General features: G+C 33.6%; 1 protein-coding gene across 1 annotated transcript in view; it reads right to left on the bottom strand.

The window, feature by feature from the left end:
- Positions 1 to 20006, bottom strand: part of FOXP2 (forkhead box P2) — a 286380-nt gene that overhangs the window by 144444 nt on the left and 121930 nt on the right. Inside the window, exon 3 of the mRNA XM_023760067.1 lies at positions 13175 to 13264. Coding sequence (XP_023615835.1) covers positions 13175 to 13264 — 90 coding nt within the window. The remainder of the gene's footprint in view (positions 1 to 13174; positions 13265 to 20006) is intronic.

Below are 20006 nucleotides of genomic sequence, written 5' to 3'. Positions count from 1 at the left end.
CCCCGCTCCTCTCTCTCCCACTCCCTCTCCCTTTCCCCTTTCACTCTCTCTAAAATCAATGGGAAAAATATCCTCCAGTGAGTCTTAATTTTTAAAAAGTATCAGACTAAATAGGAGGTGAAGGGCTATTGTAAGCAAAATATTTATTTGTATATAAAATTAATAGACTAGGAGATAGAATTAAGAAAGGTAATATTCAGGTAAAGATAAAAGGATAAATAATTATTTTTGTTAAATAAGTATATTATATATTTTCTACCCAGGAAAAGGAATCAGTTGAAGTAGTATTCATAAACAGACTGCCTAACTAGCAAAGACAAGATATATCAGTAATGTGAGGGGGTGTGGATAATACAATTTCAATCATGTCTTCTAATGATATTAATGGCTGATTTTAAGTTATTTTCTATACAACACAGAAAACTGGTAAATACCATAATTTCACACTTGTTTTATCAGGTTGAAGAGAAGTAATACCCTAGATGTATTCTGACAAAGGAGAAATTTAATTTGCATAATCTAATTCAATTTTGCAAAGATTTATTTAGCATCTAATATGTGCTAAGTCAAATATTTTATTAGGAATAAAATGTAATTTCTGACCTCCAAGTGTTTATAGTCTGAGAATGAGCTAGAGAAGTAGTCAATAATTATAATACAATATAGTATAATCTATCTGTGTAACTAACACATGTAGGAAAATAAAACAGATTCTGGAACTATACATAGGTGAAGGATTATTTATCTTTGAAAAGTTAGAAAAGACTCTAGAAAGTAGGGCCTTGAAGTATGCAAAGGAGTTTGGAAACTAGATAAGGGGTAAGGCTGGGAATGAACTTTTAAATAAATGGAGGAATAATAACAAGGCAAGTAGGTATCAAAGTTCTTATGGTTTATGGTGCCCTCCAAAGTGCCTGGCTTAAAAGAAACAACCTGTAAATGCATGTGGACGAATGAATAAACAGTCAGGATTAAATCACGGTTATAATGTATCTGATGTATGATGGCTGTGCTGAGAGGTGAAAGAACAGGACAATTTTCATATTAGGGCAGATAAACATAACAGATCAGGAGGTTTACAGCTGGAGGCTATAGAAGAGGATTAGGAAAAATTGATAAAAACATTGATTAAGGGTGGGAAAAAATAAATAATTTCCGTTTGAAAGAAGTTGATCTGGATTGAGATGCACCAGGAGGTGACTAAGGAAACACATCTGGAGCCTAAAGGGAAGGAAGACCTTGGTAGGATTGTAGACTAGCAATGGTCTATGGACTCCACACATTTATGCAAAACCAACTGTGTGAAGGTGAATCCTACAGGAAGATTATAGTAATTACGATTAACTGTGGTAAATACTAGTACAAGAACAGGAGTATGTATGTCATAGAAACAATATATAGAGAGGAATTCACAGAAAGTTGACAATGGAAATTAAAAAGCTGCACAGAAGTTTTCTAGATGGGAAGGTGGAGAAGGGACTATTGAGAAAAGAAGGGCAGGTCAGCTGTTAGTAGTGTGACACTGCAGCTCATATGAAGTGTAAAGAGTGGGTGGCGGACAATGAGATCAGCATGCCAGGGCCATCGCAGCAGACATCTTGGAAGACAATGAGTTTTTTTATTGAGGTTTTTAATATCTAAAGAAAGGCCAATCGGGCATAATGGACATACAAGTAGGTCTTCAGAAAGCAGATATTATTTTTTTAAAAATCAAAGGTGAACATGGAGTGAGTTCATTACTGATAACTTTATATGAGAACTAATGATAGTAAAAATAAAATACTGACAATATTCTTGCAAATGATCCTGGAAAGAAGGAAGAGAGAGAGAGAACTCAAGAAACCTGCTCAGGGGACTAGCTCAGATTTAATACCATATAAAAAAAACCCACAAAACAAAAAACAAATAAACAACAAACAAAACAAAATGCAGGGGTGAGATTTAAAGACTATTGGATCTGGAAGGAACCTAAGTTATCACTAGTGCAGTTTTTTTTTCATTGTGTTGGTTGAAAAACTGAGTCCCAAAGAGAGAAAATTACACAGGCTATTAATAAGAAAATTTACATTTAGTACTTTTTATTACAGGGAACAACTTCCTAATGTATAAGAATAGTTCAAGTTTCCTACATAATACTTGGTAGACCAGCTACATTACAATCGCCTGGAGAGTTTAAAATATTTTGATTTTTCAAGGTCCTATCCCCAGTAATTTTAATTCAATGATCTAGGGTGGACCCAAGAGTCTCCATTTAAAAAACATTTTCAAGTAATATCGTAGACTTGAAAACTATTGGCCTAAGTAAACTTTAAGACTGTGTAGGAAAATGGTGACGGTTTCTAAGGGAAAGAAATCCTCCCAGAATAAAGGGAAAACTTTAAATGTTGTCCAAGTTTTTGTGAAAATAAAACTTTATTCATAAGTTAACCAGTAGTTAAATGTTGTAAATGTCTATCACATGCTTCTCTCTATGGGAAGAAGGTGATATATAGAGAGAATGATTGTATTCTCAGTGTTTTTTTTTGTTTTTACAAACATAATCTATTAAAAAATTTACTACAGTTTTTCTGTGAGACAACAGATTTTTCTCATGTCAACACATCTTAATGTTCAGTGTTCCTTGGTTTGTCATTTGAGAAGTTCAGTAGCACTGGCAATAGAAGATATTACGGTGACGGTTTTAAAGCAATGCAAATGTTAGCATTGGAAGTGCAAGAATTCATATACTGTGCAAGGGAATTTTCTGTCTCTTTTGTGTGTTATCAAAATGCTTAACTACTAGATACTACAGGTTCTATATCTATACTGATAAAACTATAACTATTGGCATGAACAAACAACAAAAATGTAAAACACACACACACACACCAAATACTTTTAGTCAAGCTGGATGTGATTCAAAAAGCTTCAACTGTGAGTTAAATCTCAACTGCAGCTCTGTAATTTGGGGGATAAAATACCAAGCTCAAAATGTCTGGAACAACCAGTCAATAATCAAAGATAGTTAAAATAAAATACTGAATTGCTATGAGGTCTCTTCATACTCAACACACTGCCTTCCCCAGATCCTTAAAAAACATGCCAGGCAACTTTTACCCTTAAGGAGCACTCCGGGTAGTCTATTGATGTCATTGGAGATTTACAACCAAGAAGGAGAAAAATATTAGTAATAATATTGAGGGCTTCTCTCAATTTTTCATATAAAACATCAAGAAAGGTAGGGGAAACCTGTTGGGTCATTTTGGATTTTCCTCATAGATATTATATTGCAAGATCTAGGAGAGGAGACCTTTAAAATTCACAAAAGTAGAGCTGTGGTCAGATTTTTTTGAATTACCCCCAAATTTCAAGACATTACACCTCTGTAATTTGGCAAGCCATGAAATTGAATCAAGCATGCTGGGAGGCCCATCTAGTCTTTAGATTACTGGCTTCTCAGACATATAAACTAACCTCTACACCTTTCTATCGCGATGTACCTTTTCTGTTCTCTACCTAGTCTCACCTCTGTAGGTGAGATGTAAAAACAATTGTTTCATTTTAAAACGTGACATTGATCATGAAGCAAATGTTATGAAAAGTTGGAAAGTTGTTAACTGTGTTACAATGGCAGCTTGATTCAGAATAAGGACCTCTCCATATTAGTTAACTGGGCATTTCCTGAATTTGAGGGCTCATGAAGATCTCAGGATGCATACCTGGTGAATGTCAAGAGTCTACTACAATTAGTTCTCATGAGTGGTTTCTTCCTCATCTAATCAGAGGAAGAAATTAATTTTCATCTTTAAAAAAATCTACCATACCGTAGCAATGTATTAATATTTATTAAGTGCCTTTGGGAAAATAACTTAGTGTCCAACTATAATTTAACTTAAAATAATGTTTGAGTCATTTAATAAGCTTATATTATTTTCAAATTAAGGTAGGATGAATAAAATATTTTAAAAGAATCGTGTATTACACTTTTGTTTGATCATTTCAAATGCCAGGCTTCCAAACTCAGCATTGTTAAAATAATCACAATCAGCACAACTTAAGACTGCTTAAAAAAAGACAAAGACAAAACAAAACAACAAAACACCTGGCCTTTTAATACAATCATTCCTGCCACTTCTAGTTTGAATATTCATTTTGTAATTGGTGTTCTAGGAAGTCTGACAAAAGGATCTAAGAAGTGATGAATACATTCTGATGGTAACTTTAACAGAGCCACCTATAAATGCCATGAGTAACAAGAGATTTCTAGCACTAAATGTAATTCTTCAAGTCCTGCTAAGTATTGAGATATTTGAGAGTAGAGTTGGCTTCATACTAAAACTTAATATAACATAAAGGGAAGTAATCTTGGGACAAGATAAAAATTAAATATTGGATACTGTATTTGAAGAAGTAGCCTAGTTTTACTATTTTGTTAGTAAAATAATATGCTATTTTAGGTCCAAGATAGAATTAAATAATTAAAGGCATTTAAAGTTACTCTATTCTCAATATGGGAATGAATGGTTAGGTAAAATGGACAAGATTATATAAGAGAAAAGAACTGAATGACAAAGGAAGAAAAATGCAACAGAAAAGGTGAAGTTAGCAGAGAAATTTTAAGATAACCAAGTACAATGTAGAATGCAGGATGATAGGAAGGCATGAATAGAATCCACAGAGATAACACAATGAACCTTAAATGTAAGGGAATTTCAAAGTAATTTCACTTTTTTTCTTTAATCACGTACTGACACTGTTCTTCACTTTGTCATTCAATTTAGCCTGTACACCTCCCAACATCTACAGACAAAATTCATAGCCTAAGTCTTAAATCCTACAGAGAGCTCCCTTACCAATATGAATGTGTCGTTCTTTTCTTCTGCTCCCTTTAGTTAAGGTAGAGAAATTAAGGGAATATATACTTAAAATCCTAATGGATTACACAAAGAAGCAAGTGCTTGAATGAGAAAAAAGAAAATTTGACCTCCTACAAAGCAGCTTTCTTCCATATTTAATTATGGAAACCCTCGGTATTACATATGCTATATACATTTACTTATACTGCTGGAGACCGAACAGCCTAAGAAGCAAAAGTACATTTACTAATTCTCCTTTTTGCATATAACAATGATGCTAAAGCAAGATTTGCCCCCACTTGTTATTGATTATTGATCACTTTAATATTGGTGATCCTAAGAGTTAATGGCAAATGATAAAGAGGGGGATTAAAAATCATCAGCGTTGAAATTCAACATTGCATGCATGGAAACGCTCATCCTCATGGACTTTTCTTGATATGCCTTACAAGTCCCATCTTTTCAAAACGCTCCCTTTCCTTAACCTTCCTTGACAAAATAAATGCTAATTTGATTCTTCTTTTCCCCTCTTTTCTTTCTTCTGCTTCTTTTTCTTCTTGCTCTAAAAAACTGTGGATGTTACTGAGCTCTTCCTTGTAAATTATCTTTTTTCAGAAATCTCCATTCCCATGCCACATTGTGAAGTTGATCTTTATAAAATACCAGTTTGATTTTATCACTCTCTTATCAAAAAACTTTAATAACTCCTGCTATCTAAACCATAAAGTACAAACTCATTAGTGTGGCCTGTCAATCTCTATACAGTTGTTGATATAGTTCTCCAGCCCTCATTATTCCTCTGGTAAGACATCTCTATGATGGTCAAAACAAATTACTTACTCTAGCCTAACTGGACCTCACAATGTCCTATCGCAGGATCTTTGATGACATCTTTTCAAAGATCTCCATTAAAAAATGTTCTACCTACCAAATTCCCTTTCTTTAAGCCCAACAGAGATGCTACCTCTCCACAAGCCTTCTCTGATCACTTGGGCCGGAATGAATATTTTATTTTTTAATGCTTATAGCATTTTCTGCCCTCTGCATTCCTATAGCACACCCACTGTGACCTGACATTTGTATATAAGCTTTACTATCTCCTCAACTAAATCGTAAGTCCCTGAGGCTATTACATATGGTAAATAATCAATATACACTGAACAAATGAAAGGGTTTTCCCCCTAAACCTCCTCCCTCAGCACAATCTCCTCTCAGCACAATCTCCTCCTCATTCATTGTTTCAACGATTATTTATTGAGCTCTGTTATTGATCAGTTATTGTGATAAGCACTAAAATATATATGACACCATGGTGCCTGTAGTCATAGAGCTCACAATCTAGTAGAAAAAGCAAACAAACATTAAAATATAAGTTTATGATAGGCTAGTGTAAAGTATACATATTGTGAGTGTCTATAGGAGGGGAAGATAATATAATAGTACCTAAAATACTCACTGTTGCTTTTTTATAAATTGCGAGTAATTCTATCTAATAAAAGATTAATATCCAAATTAACCACCACTCCATCACTCCGTCACAAAGATGGCGACAGCCACGGGGCTGGAGCAAGAAGGAGGCTTGGGTTGCCCCCGGCAATGGAGGAAGCCAAGCTTCTCACCTGCCCTGGCCAGCACTGCGCTCTGCTCAAGGCTACAAAGTTTCAATTATAGAAGATAAATAAATCCCAGAAAAAGAAAAAAGAAAAAAAGGAGAGGCTGGGGTTTGGGTAGCTGGGGGGCATGGCCAGCCTGAAAATGGCCATCAGCCCCTCACCCAGGCTGGCCAGGCACCCCCATGGGGTGAGGGTCCCCACTGGAGGACTTGACCAGCCTGCAAACAGCCATCAGCCCCTCACCCAGGCTGGCCAGACACCCCAGCGGGACCCCACCCTGATCAGGGACACCCTTCAGGGCAAACCAGCTGGCCCTCACCCGTGCACCAGGCCTCTATCTTATATAATAAAAGGGTAATATGCAAATTGACCCTAACAGCAGAACGACTGGGAATGACTGGTCACTATGACACACACTGACCACCAGGGGGTAAATGCTCAATGCAGGAGCTGCTTCCTGGTGGTCAGTGTGCTCCCACAGGGGGAGCTCTGTTCAGCCACAAGCCAGGCTGAAGGCTGCCAGCACAGTAGTGGTGGCGGGAGCCTCTCCCGCCTCCTCAGCAGCACTAAGGATGTCTGACTGCAGCTTAGGCCTGCTCCCCACTGGCAAGTAGACATCCCCTGAGGGCTCCCGGGCTGCCAGAGGGATGTCTGACTGCCGGCTTAGGCCCGATCCCTCGGCCAGCAGGTGGACATCCCCCGAGGGGTCCCAGGCTGCGAGAGAGCACAGGCCGGGCTGAAGGACCCACCCCCAAGTGCACAAATGTTTGTGCCCCGGGCATCTAGTAAATAATAAAAATTATGGCCAAATAAAAGGAACCATATGGTAGAATGTTTATCATAACTTTGGATTAAATATAAACTTCCTGAGGATGATCATAAGGGAAAATACTACTTCATAATCACAAGGATTTATGCTATTTACTTCATGTTATATTCTTTTTCATCTTCACAACAATCTTGCAATCCTCATTCCCATTTTAGAGATGGGAAAACAGGCCCCAAGAGCTCAAGTTACCCTACCCAAAGTCCTATTAATTAAGAGTAAAGGTAGGATTCAGATAAAAAACATATGTTCTTTCGCCTAGATTATATGCTAGTTTTCCACCCAAGCACACTTAGCAGTGATAGACTGGATAACCTAGACTGTCCTCCACAGGTGTCAGCCTTGAGCAGCTGGCCACAGGTGGCAACATCATAATTTTTTTAAGAAAGATTTTATTCTATCACATTCTTGTAAAATTGCCTATCACATGCAGCCCTTTAAGGAAAGTTCCTTAGAACCAATAAAATAAGTGGAACAACCAATCAGTCTCTTTCTCTCTCTCTTTTTTTTCTCTCCCCCCTCTCTCTCTCTAAAAGCAAAAATAAGGCGGGGGGTGGGGGGGTAGGGGAAGGAACTGTTTTTTTACTGGAATGGGAAAATCAGGACCACACAGGCATAGTCTATCCTTGTTAATAGTTTTTAAATTAAACTCTTTCAAAATTTATGACACAAAACAGTGTGTTCAATTAACTGCTTATTTTTATAGAAAAAATATAGATAACAAAAAACATCTTTAAATTTTTTTCTTAGTGTTATGCAGCTACTCAAATCCATATCACAAATTTCTTGATTATGTTGCTTTCAGTATTTGAAACGGAATGTGTTTTTGCTTCTCTCTAATTCTTCTATACTAGAAACCAGAACTTAAAGTTGAAAAGGAAATATTCAAATTCATTCATTATCACTGTATAAATGCATTTTGACAATTTCCTAAAACATATTTACCAATGCCCAATTCTATATCCCAAAGATATATTTATTTTTATTATTTATACATTCAACTTCATTATTTATAGATTTTGCACTTTATTGGTTTTTTTTCCTAGAATGAAAGTTTTAGAAATGCTTATTAGTTTGCTACAGAACTTACTGATTGTCTGCTGCTGATAATTTTAATATTTTGGACTGAAGAATTAGAGGAAGGTAGAAATTTGTTAAATTGTATTTTATGACAACGTATTTTAATGTAGATCATTAAAGTAAATACATAGGTAAAATAATTCTTTGTGTAACTTAGATTTTTCTTTAAAAATTTATAAAATTATTTCAAGGCACTAAATGCAACAAAACTTTCTTAGATGTTATATAAATTAATACTTTTTGCACAATAGTTACCATACACCTAAGATTTAATACTTTGATACCAAAGCATTATTTTTTTGCTATGGTATGTTTTTAAAGTCCTTTGTAAGTAAAAACAAACAAGTACATAAATATAACCCTTAACCCATAAGCTAATATCCAACAAAGTACAGCTATTCTCAAAGAATTAAGATACCTATCACTTAGTTTTAAAAAAATGAAATAAACTCTGGCTAATGTGGCTCAGTTAGTTGGACCATCAGCCCAGGAACCAAAGGGTCTCTATTCTCTAGTTCCATTCTGGTCAGTGCACATACCCAGGTTGTGGGTTCGATCCCTGGTTGGGCATGTACAGGAGGCAACTAATCAATGTTTCTCATGTTTCTCTCTCATGTCCATGTTTCTCTCTCTCTCTTTTTCTCCCTTCCTCTCTCTCTCTAAGATCAATAAAATACATATCCTTGGGTGAGGATTAAAAAATGAAATAAATCTTTGATCACAGAACATTCCATTTTATTCATCAGTTAGCCCAATGTCTGTATTTTAAAGATGTTGAGTGACTTCCTCAAACCTATATTACTAGCTTGTGTCAGACTCAGAATAAGACTCCTAAGTTTAATTCACTTTTGCTTTTAAGTACTCCATTCTTAAACTAACTCAGAATTATTTTAAAATTAATTTAAATTGCCTATTGAAAAAGAGAACCTTATATTAGATATTAATCTACAACAATGGAAGTGATTACAATGTTATATATTAATATTCATCTAAGATAGCAAAGCAATGGCATTTACCTTAAATTTACGTCTCTGCTCTGCACAGCTGTTGAAGAACCACAAGTCTGTCTCATGGCTGTAAATGTAACAAGAACAATAATGCGACCAATTTCATACCTAAACTAAATTAAGTAGATCTGTCATAGGCTAGAAAATGGATAATGTATTTTACAAAATGTTTTTAATTACAGATTATGGAAGTGTGCATGTGTGCATAAAACAATGTGAACTTACTCTTTTCAATCAGGAAATTCATTTCATGAAATTGAAAGCATTACATATTCTCTTTGGCTAACTTTCCTCCTTATAGACCAGTATGGGTACATCACGTCTAGGACGTGCTAGGAGTAGATATAGAAAAGTAAAGTAAATTAAGATAAGAGGCCATCTTCATTTTAGGGTTTGTTTTTCTGAGATACATAGTAGAAATGTAAAAAAGAAAAATCTGGTAATGCTTAGTTTAATAACAGCTCCAATCTGCATCACAATCATTTTATATTAATCATCAATATGTCATTAATCATCAATATGTCATTAATCAATATATTAACTGATTGGCCCTATTTAAGTGGTGTTTCATGCAATGAATTAATATGTAAACATGTTTCAAATACATACATTCAGATATTTATACATGAAAGTGAAATCACTACTACAATCGGTAGGCTCATTAGATGTGATTTTTCTTTCAATTTTGCAGTAGATCTGCTAATATCTATGCTATCTGTAGCAGAAAAATAAGAAAAGTGTAAATGAAAAAGTAATAGTAGATAAATACTAGTCTGCCAGCAATAGACTCTTCGCCATGTCACACTTCAAATCTGGCTACCACTTTTCAACATTTAAAAGAAATTCAGTTGAGTATAACAAGCAACAAATATTGTTCTTGTGACTTGAGCCATCAAAATATTTTTCTAAAATCTGTATTTTCTTTCAAACTTTATAGAATAGTTATCCATAAAAATTATATAGTAAAATGAAAATCACATATCTCTTTTGGTCCTCTTACCAGCATGATCTATTATTAACACCAAATGACTTGCTTTCAAGTGCAGATTTTGAAACATTTTCACTTATTTTTTTAAAATCTAAAAGATAATCTACACCAACTCTATTATGAAAGATTGATTAAACAGTTAAGTAGAAAAAGAGCCTGGCTGGCATAGCTCAGTGGTTGAGCATTGACCTATGAACCAGAAGGTCAAGGTTTGATTCCAGGTAAGGGCTGTACATGCCCAGGTTGCAGGCTCAACACCAGTATGGGGCATGCAGGAGGCAGCCAATCAATGATTCTCTCTCATCATTGATGTTTCTATTTCTCCTTCTCCCTTCCTCTCTGAAATCAATAAAATACATATTTTTAAAAAAGAACTAGACTGTGATAAAATCATAAAAGTTTTAAAGTGCTAATTTCATATTAAATATTTATAATTAGCAAAAATATTCTATCCTTTTCCTTAACACGAGTGGCAAATACATAGTGCAACTCATGTTAAATGATATTTGCAGATGCAAAAATAAGTATTACTTAATATCCCCCATTGACAACATGTGTAAGCTAGTATAAAATGCTATTAGGTTTTTATTAGATTTTTTTATACAATCCCAGCATGTTTCTAGTTGCAAAGCTTATCAGGTACTACAAAATACTAAAAATGTAGAATCACATTATATTAACTGCTGTGTATATTTTGGTGAACAAATAAGTCTTCAGTCATTATTCTAAATTCTCATTCTCAAAAACCAACTTTTCATTCCTATGACATTTTGGCATGAGATCTTATTAAAATTCCCAAATAATAATAAAATTCTATAGTTTTATATCTGTATAATCAAGATATATTTGTGTTAATATGAATCACAAAACACTAATAAGTGACACAATAAACTATAGCAATGGTTAGCAATTGAAGTTGTTAAAAGGTATTTGTAAATTTTTAATCACGCTTTTATAATAAAAATAAAATTGAGGACTTAGGCTCAAAATTTTATTTATACAACATTTGGTACATAAGCAACAATTTATTACTTTAGAGTCATAACTATTCCCATATTAGTGTGTGTGTGTTTTGCCAAGAAAATTATGTATATTTTGGTTAAACAAAGTATAGCCAAATTTTGCCTTTCAATACAACAAAAAGAGAAAATAGAAAAATTTCAGCCCAGCCATTCTTTCCAGAAATATCCTGGTAATCATCAATAAAGAAACTTCTCCTTGACTTAGCTTTGGAGAGTAAGGTACAACTACTTGGTCTAATTCGTCAAGAGACACAATAAGATAGGATTAGGACAATATATATAGTCTCTTTCAGATATTAAAAACAGTAAACTCTTTCCTACCTTTGGCTTATGCTGCGAGCATCTACTAGTATACCTCCTTTGCTATACCGACAAGAAAGCACAGTTCCCAGTTTGAAGCCATAGTGAGGATAAACATTTCGTTTGCTATCTTCTGTGACTTCTATGTAAAATTTTCTCTGTCACATAAACGTATGGAGAGGCTCTCATGGAATCAGATAACTCAATGGAAATGCTCAAATCACTATTATTACTTAGGGAAGTATATGATGGTAAGTAAAATGTCTCACTACAGAATTACTGATCAGTTAAAACAAAAGAACGTGAAATTTATTTTAAAAGAGGAAAAATTAAGATGGATATTAAACTCAGACTGTTGCAGTATAACTCACATACAATCATGGCAGACATCTGTACTTTACTCTGTTAAAAGGCATGCCTCATCCCCAATTCCACCTTCTTCCCACCCACTCCCCCAAAATGGGTTTGTTCCCAAGAAAATATATTCTCATCTCATATCTGTCTAGGGACCATAAATTAATCCAGTTTTTAGGTAATAAGTAGTTTCTGGATTGTGTACATCAGTAGCCTATAATTCTCTGTCAGAAGGCCATCATGTAAGACTTAGTTACTAACATCTGGGAGTACACCTACAAAGGAAAACAGACAGCTAGGCCATAAAAATTTTCAAAATAGTTTTGTTAGAGCAACAAGAAAGATGTTTACTTTAAAAAAAAACTAAGCTTGCTTTATTAGACATGTATGTAACTTGGTTTTAAAAAAGCATTGCTTATCCTCCAGCAGAGCTGATAAACATTTTGAAAGATGTTTTATGCATCTCCAGATACCTTCCAAATATTTTTTCAAATGAAACCTGAAAATGTTTATTTCTTGGAGAAAATGCCCTAAATATTCCTGTTAAGACTAAATAAAACAATGGTTACAGTATATAAGAAAAATTTACTTTAAACGACATACAGACTCTCAGTTCCACAGGACAAACATAGTGGGTAAGGACAACAAACTCCAGAATGTATTTTTATAACTGTAGCAACAGCAATAACTCCGTGGCGAATTCAGTTTTTCTGACAAAATGGGAGGTTTTCTGCATTTGTCACTTGAATACAACTACAGAAGGGTTGTCTAAGCCTGCTTTGTTTTACTCCATACCGTTTTACTATGATTTGCTTTTAAGAAAGAAATGCCACATTTTTACCTGTTTGTGAACTAAACTCCATTCAAATCCCAGAAAGTTTAATGCAAACTTTTATGCCCACGTTCACCAAATGTGGTTCCTACATAATTTTTGCAGTAAGTGACCCTGTAAACTTTTGAAATCTACGCTAATAGAAAATTCTTTCTTTCTCTTTCAAGAAGATAAAGCGAATTCTCTTTTTGAATGGAAATTATCTACATAGGCAAACATCATAATTTTCTGTATGTATACAACTGAGTCTGCATTTCTGTTCTCATAATAAATATGTTTTAAAATAAGACCCCCCAGGACAGGAATACATTACCTACCTGCAGTGGTCTCTGTTTATCACTGCTCTTAGGAGATTTTAATCCACTTGTTTGCTGCTGTAAGAGAAGTTGTCTTGCTGCTTGGAGAGCCTAGAAGTAAAAAGGGAGCAACATCTAAATATTTTGTTAAAGGTAAATTGAGGATCAGTTATTCCCTGGTTACTAGTAATAAGCTTCAATATATAAGAAGCCCATCCAACCCTCCTTTCTAGAGAAAAATCATTAAATATTCTTTTTTTCTAATGTGAAAAAAATTTACATAACACACATATACAAACTTACTTAAAGCCACAGAGATGGCTTTTATCCTGCAGGAAATAAAGTTAATTTGTTTAAAGTGCTCAAAAAGGAAAAATATCACAAACTGCCTCAGTAATCTCATTTCCACAAGGAACTTGTCTTTGAATGTTCCACTATAATGCTCACTCCCTTTTAAATCATCATCAATTTGTATTTTCATATTACAATTTTGAAGCAAAAGCAGTAGACTTCAAGTGTTACCGGAAGCTGTAATTAAATTTGACAAATCGACATCAGATTATCTTGAAAGTGAATTAATAAGGATTTTCACTAAAGATTTAAAATACTTTTTTTGGTAATTGCAATTCAAGAAGAAACCTCTCCTTTGACAAAATAAAGTGCAATTTCAATGCCAAATAAAATTGAGTGGTTTTCATTTACATTTTTAGCAAAATCAAAGAACAAAGAAATTACCACTCAACCAATCAGCTTTATTTCTATGTGTGATAGAACACCAATCAAAATAGATGTTTTCATTTATTTTTACAGTTTCTTTCCAACTCAGGAAAATAAAACAACATAAGAAATTAATGTAAGCATTTCTTTTGTTAGAAGAGAAGCAGTTTGGCCATTATACTGTATAAACTAATATAAAAACTACTGCCATAACAACAACAAAAACCCACATATTGAGATGTTTGAAAGGTTAACAGTATAAACTAATTAAAAAAAAACTTTAAGAGCCTCTACTGTACAAACTTATTTTTCTCTCAACAACTGAGCTCAATAAACATTAATGATGAAATTTGCCAACACATGAAACTAAACCACTTCTTTCCTGTTATTTGCTGTTTTAGAATATGTGATAAAGTTTTCAAGAAGGGCAAGATATTTTAGATTAATTTTCTTCTATAATAATTAAGATTCTAAGCAGAAAAAAGTACAATTTCCATTGGAATCAATGATATGGTTTTTAAGAGAGTTTCTAGTATCCATGACAACAGTTGCTTTGACAAGATGTGCATATGGCATTACACTGCCAGCTGGTGTGAACAATGTTTGAACTACTGCATTGAGATGCTGAGCAAACAGAAAAAGTTGCCATGTCTTAACCCTCAGGGAAGGCAGTCATCCCCTGATCAATTATGAAAAGACAGAAAGGAGGGCTGCTACAGCCTGGCTCCCAGCAAGTTTTCTGAGAAGGCAGCAGACATAGAGACCAAAGTAAACAAACTGCATCCACTCGCACCATCTCCTAACAACATTGATTTATCTTCCCAGAGCAGGATCCGGCGTAGTTTGTAAAGCACACTTTTTGGAAACACACTCGCTCAAAAAATCTCCCTTTTTCCTTATTTTAAATTTTTCAAGTAATCACAAGTCAACCTAAATGCTCCTAAGGATGAATCATTCCAGGGAACTTAGCAATTTTATGATAAAGTTTGGTGTGAATAAAAGACCAAATAAAAATTAATTCCATAAACACTTATCGCAAAACTCAATTTGAAAAATTTCACCTGATAGTCCAATAATATTACTTTCTGTTTAAGTCACAACTTAAAAACTAACTACCAATGATATTTTTTTCAAATGGAAATTGATTTAGGCTGTGTCAATGTGAAAATCTTGAAAAGTAATCAATTAGTTTTCCTTTTGGTGCCAAATCCACACAAAATTTGCCTAGTATTTTTCATATAATTGTTTTCCCCTTTGAGGTCCTTAGTTTATTTTGCATATACTCAGCCTTATTTAGATTATATTTAATTCTGTAGTTGTTTTACTATTTTTCAAGGATTCTAATAAGGGTAGTTCAAAATCTTGAAGTGAAATCATTGAAATAGACCCCCTCATTTTAGCAAATGGGGAAAATAGGCCTGTGCTTTGTTCACAGTATCCAGGCTTCAGGCCAGAGTACATCCCAGTGTGGGTTACTGTCTGTTCTGTCAAAGGAACTGTTTGATGGCAAAGAATAAAACTCTAGCAAAGGAGAACGTATGACAAGAGGGCATACCCATTTATCAGAAACTTGAAAAGGGAACTACAATATAATATTTTATGTTTTCAATTTGTAAATGTTTGAATAGAAAAACTATCACAGGGTATATGTCATTTTTATGGCTAAGTGTTCCCACCATCCTTGTGTTGGACTTCATCACATAGTCTACGAATACGTGATGGGGTGCTACAGTCCTGTAACACTCCAATCATTTGACCAGTTACTAGTCATAAACTGAAAAATTCCAAAGCTGGAAAAAAAACACCTTAGAAATTGGTTATCCTAGTTTTCACATTTTGTAGACAAGGAATTGAAGAACCAATACTATAATAACTTGATTAAAGTCACAAAGCAGTAACAGTCTGGCCAGAAGCTCAGACTCTTGTCTGTCAAGTACAAAACCCTATCCATTTCTGCCTTACATTCAGTCAACTCAACCCAAACAAGTAACCCAATGGAATGAATATATGCAATGCCCAATGGCTATAGAAAGACACTAGAAAATTAGATATATTAGAGTTGTAGCTCATGAAAATATTGCTAGGCAAATAGATACATGTGCACTGTTGTTAAAGTAGTACTACTAATAATAGAATACCACAAGCTATTCGGCTAAATTATGCTTCTACTTGTAAAGTATGTGGTTTGCATGTGCATTTACATTTATCTTTGAAACAGTCAAGGATAATCTTTCAATACAAAAGCTTATGAAAAAGAACACCTTGCCTATTTCAACATTCTCTTTGCAGCAATAGAGATTTGCCATAGTAAACTGAGAGGTGAGAGAACAAAAAACAATTCCAAGAGATCAGGAATGATTAGAAACTCTTAAGCATAAATCTTTTGTAGTTTGCATTTCAACTGCAGGCATTACGTGACATTTTTTATTTCCAGTATTCTGGATAACAGTTTAGGACTTAATTTCAGTAAACAATTGCTCAGACACTTTTAGTTCATCTTTGCAATTTATTATTGTAGCTACTCAAAAGATGAAAGATTATGAGCTAACATTTCCATCAATATAAGGTGTTAGATGTCAAAATACATAAAATATTAATTTGCAAATCATTTGTCCACTTAAACTGGTAAATAGAAATTTTATATACCAGGATCATTCATAAAGTTCTATGAGCTATTTAAGTATTTATATGATCACCCTCCACAAAAAAACAAAAAGTTAATTTAGAACCAAAGGCAAAAGATGTTTGTTTACAAATCTTTCTTTAATATTGTCTGAGCCTGATTCAAATGAACAAGAAAGAGGTTTCTAAGGCAGCCAAACCTATCTAATTTCCAAAAACAATTTATTTTAAATTAAGAGTACACTTTCCTTGATGAAGTTATTTAATTATAGTAAAGCTGAAGAAAACTAAGATAAGACACTTTTAAACTTAGAATCTGATTAAACTAAATATTTTGAAAAGAATAAAAAGCTGTATAATAGATTGAACATATACTTTTGTTGTTGTTGTTGTTAGGCTGCAAAGGTGTGGAAATGCATGTTGTCCAGAATTCAGTGCATTTTGCTCTAAAATATTTATTAAAAACAACATTCTCAATAGTTATTGTGTAATTTCAAATAAAGCACAAATGTTTAAGAATAGTAAAGTTTAAGCATATTACCCTTCTACAATAGTAATAACTTTATGCTCATTATGAACCTCGTAGAATTCTAATAAGTAGGTTATTATGAGAAATAAAAATGAAAAATTTTTGTGACCTGTCAGATCAATACTTTTTCCTTCTTGGGGGACATGGAAAACATTACTTTTTTTTCATCTTGAAAAATACAGAAATAAAATTGTGAATAGCTTAGAAAAACCCAGTTTAACCAAAAATGTTGAGTACTCTAAGGTTTATAAATAACTTCTTTTTTTTCAAAGTAAATATATGTATATTTGGGGAAAAAACAGACATCACTCATATCTCTCCCCATAAAAATAGGAATGCTTAACCTATCAGCCTGTTGCATTTGAGACATTAAAATGAAAAATGACATCTACACCCATTAATATCTTCAATGTATAAACAGCACAGCATGACACATTCTTGAGAGCTGAAGGCCACAAAATCTCTCTGAAACATAAATAACAAAGCACTCAGAAGCATATTTGATGTTGATATTCATCTCTGAGAAAAACACTGCTGCCTAGGCTTTTTATGAAAACAGATGCAGCCCAAATGGATCTCCTGTAATTGGTTTCAGATAGCGAGGTTAGAAGAAATGTGATACAAGAAATGATTATGTGGAACAGGCGAAACAAGAATGTTTACATAAGCACTCCCTAGTTATACTGACAAGGGGTGTATACTTTGCAGATAACCAGGACAACAACAACAAAAAATTGCCAGCAGGACATCCAGAATTTTGCTCTTCATACTCCCATATGACATCTTTAACATGTCACTTTAAAATGATGAACAAAGCATGAGTTTTCCAACAGAATTTCATTTTCTAAGTATTTTCACAATTGTGGTTGTTAGAAAGTATGTTCTGATCCTTCACAAAGGATATTAATTCCTATTCTGTTTGGTCTTTCCTCATATTATGTTCCCACTAAAAAGAATTTACTGATAAATGTAATCATAAGTCTCATAATGCTATTTAATAGAAGAAAATTAATCATCTAATTGTCATAGCCTATTTTCAAACAGCAATCTATCAGAGTGAAATGATGCATCTGTAGCTATTGACCTTTCATTTTATCATGCCTGATACATAATTAGACTAAATTTGTTTGGGAGGGGAGCTAATTACTAGAAAATATTTTTGAAAATAATTATTTCTGTTTTACAGTGTATTTTACATAAAGTTAAAGAACAAATGTGTGGCTATATGGTGTTTATATTGAGAACCACTATGAAGGCCAAACTGAGAAGCTAAGATCATTTATTTTATGGTACTATAATAAGAGAGAGAAATTCATTGTAAAGCATCCTATTTACCATTCAAATTGCCGGCTATTTTGGCTTAGCATTCATGAGGTAAATCCAAAACAGAGACCATCAAGATATTGGATATGTGATGGAATAGATCCTCGTCATCCTCAGAATTTATAACAAAGTTCTCAAGGTTCAAATCCAAACCCCGTACTCAGTATATCCCAGAATATCTCCACACTTCCAGATGAGCTCAGAAACCTCCCACAAAATAAGCCTGTGAGTTAACTAAATAATGTCTAAGACAGGTTTTGTTTTTTCAGGTCTAAAGTCATACATTCAGTTCAATGGGATAAATACATTCTCTTCCTCAGAGCTGACATTCTACAGGCTGCAGAACATAATACTAAGTAGCCTGGTATTCACACCTCTATTTTCATCATTATTCTGCTAATGATAATAAATTTCTAATAGAATACTTATAAAGAAAATTAATATAATCTATAGCAATACTAAATACAATTCTTGTTCACATATTAAGGAATTCTACCCAACTTTAAAATTCCCAGTATAAAAGGTAATGAATTTTCTTAAAATTGGAACTAATTTTATTAAAATTAACAGTTTTAAAACATCTATTTTTTATGGTACATGTTCCATAAATGACATGGTTTATGTGAATTTTCTTCATTATTTCCCTTTCTGCTATAAAATATTTTATTTTTCTCAAATTACTTTAGATTTATTTTTGTTTCTCACATACTTTAACAGATACTTTTTCTCATTATGAGACTAATAGTTATCTTTTGTTTCAATAAGGGTTAAGATTCACTACTGTCATAATTTAAATTGACATATTAGATATTAACTGAAAATACATGCTAAGAAATTATATCTACAAGTAAACTATTATTTAAATCCTATATTCTGGATTTCTCCTGCAATTGAAAAGTAAGATTGCAAAAGAGGTGGCATTGGGGAAATTATCTGTAAAAATAAAACATACCAAAAATCACTTGTAAGTAAAATTTCTTTTTTGCAAGTATGTCCCAGGACCAAGCGAAGAACTCAGTATCGCACACACACATAGATAGGGGGAGAGCTTACCATCCATTAAGAAACATCTAGCTAAATGTCCAAAAGCCATGCAAATATTTTTAAAACATTTCAGGAGTCTATAAGTAGAATAATTTTTTTCCATTTCATTTGGGGAACTCATATAACATTTTTATAGGGAAATACATTTGGGCTGAACTTATATGAGAAATAGATCATCTTGTGGAGACGGTAGAACTTGGCTGTGTTAAGTCGAAGCAAAGAAAATTAGGGGTCATAAACAATGAACAGAATTTATCTTGGATAGAGCATGTTATTGGTTTAGGAGCTAGAGAAACATCCTGCAAAGGTTGGTTGGTTGGAGCTAATTATGAATATAACTAAACAATAAGTGGTAAAGGGTCTTGATATTATTGAACAGGTAAGAGACAAATGGTGCTGCATCTGGAAATGATGGGGATAAGTGTAGGCCAGGACAATATTGAAGTCATGTTGTGAAGGATAAATGAGAAGTGATAAAAAGAATGAGAAAATATATGAGACAGAAAGACCAATGAACAGGTATGTTCAACTGTCCAAGGAAGTTAATAAGGGTAATAAGAATCATTTTAGTTGAATATAAGAGTCACAAAAGGAATGTAAAATTATAACTGGCAGGAC

Source organism: Myotis lucifugus, unplaced genomic scaffold (genome assembly GCF_000147115.1).
Source record: "Myotis lucifugus unplaced genomic scaffold, Myoluc2.0 scaffold_171, whole genome shotgun sequence".
NCBI classification, from domain to species: domain Eukaryota; kingdom Metazoa; phylum Chordata; class Mammalia; order Chiroptera; family Vespertilionidae; genus Myotis; species Myotis lucifugus.
This window is presented reverse-complemented; position numbering and strand designations above follow the sequence as displayed.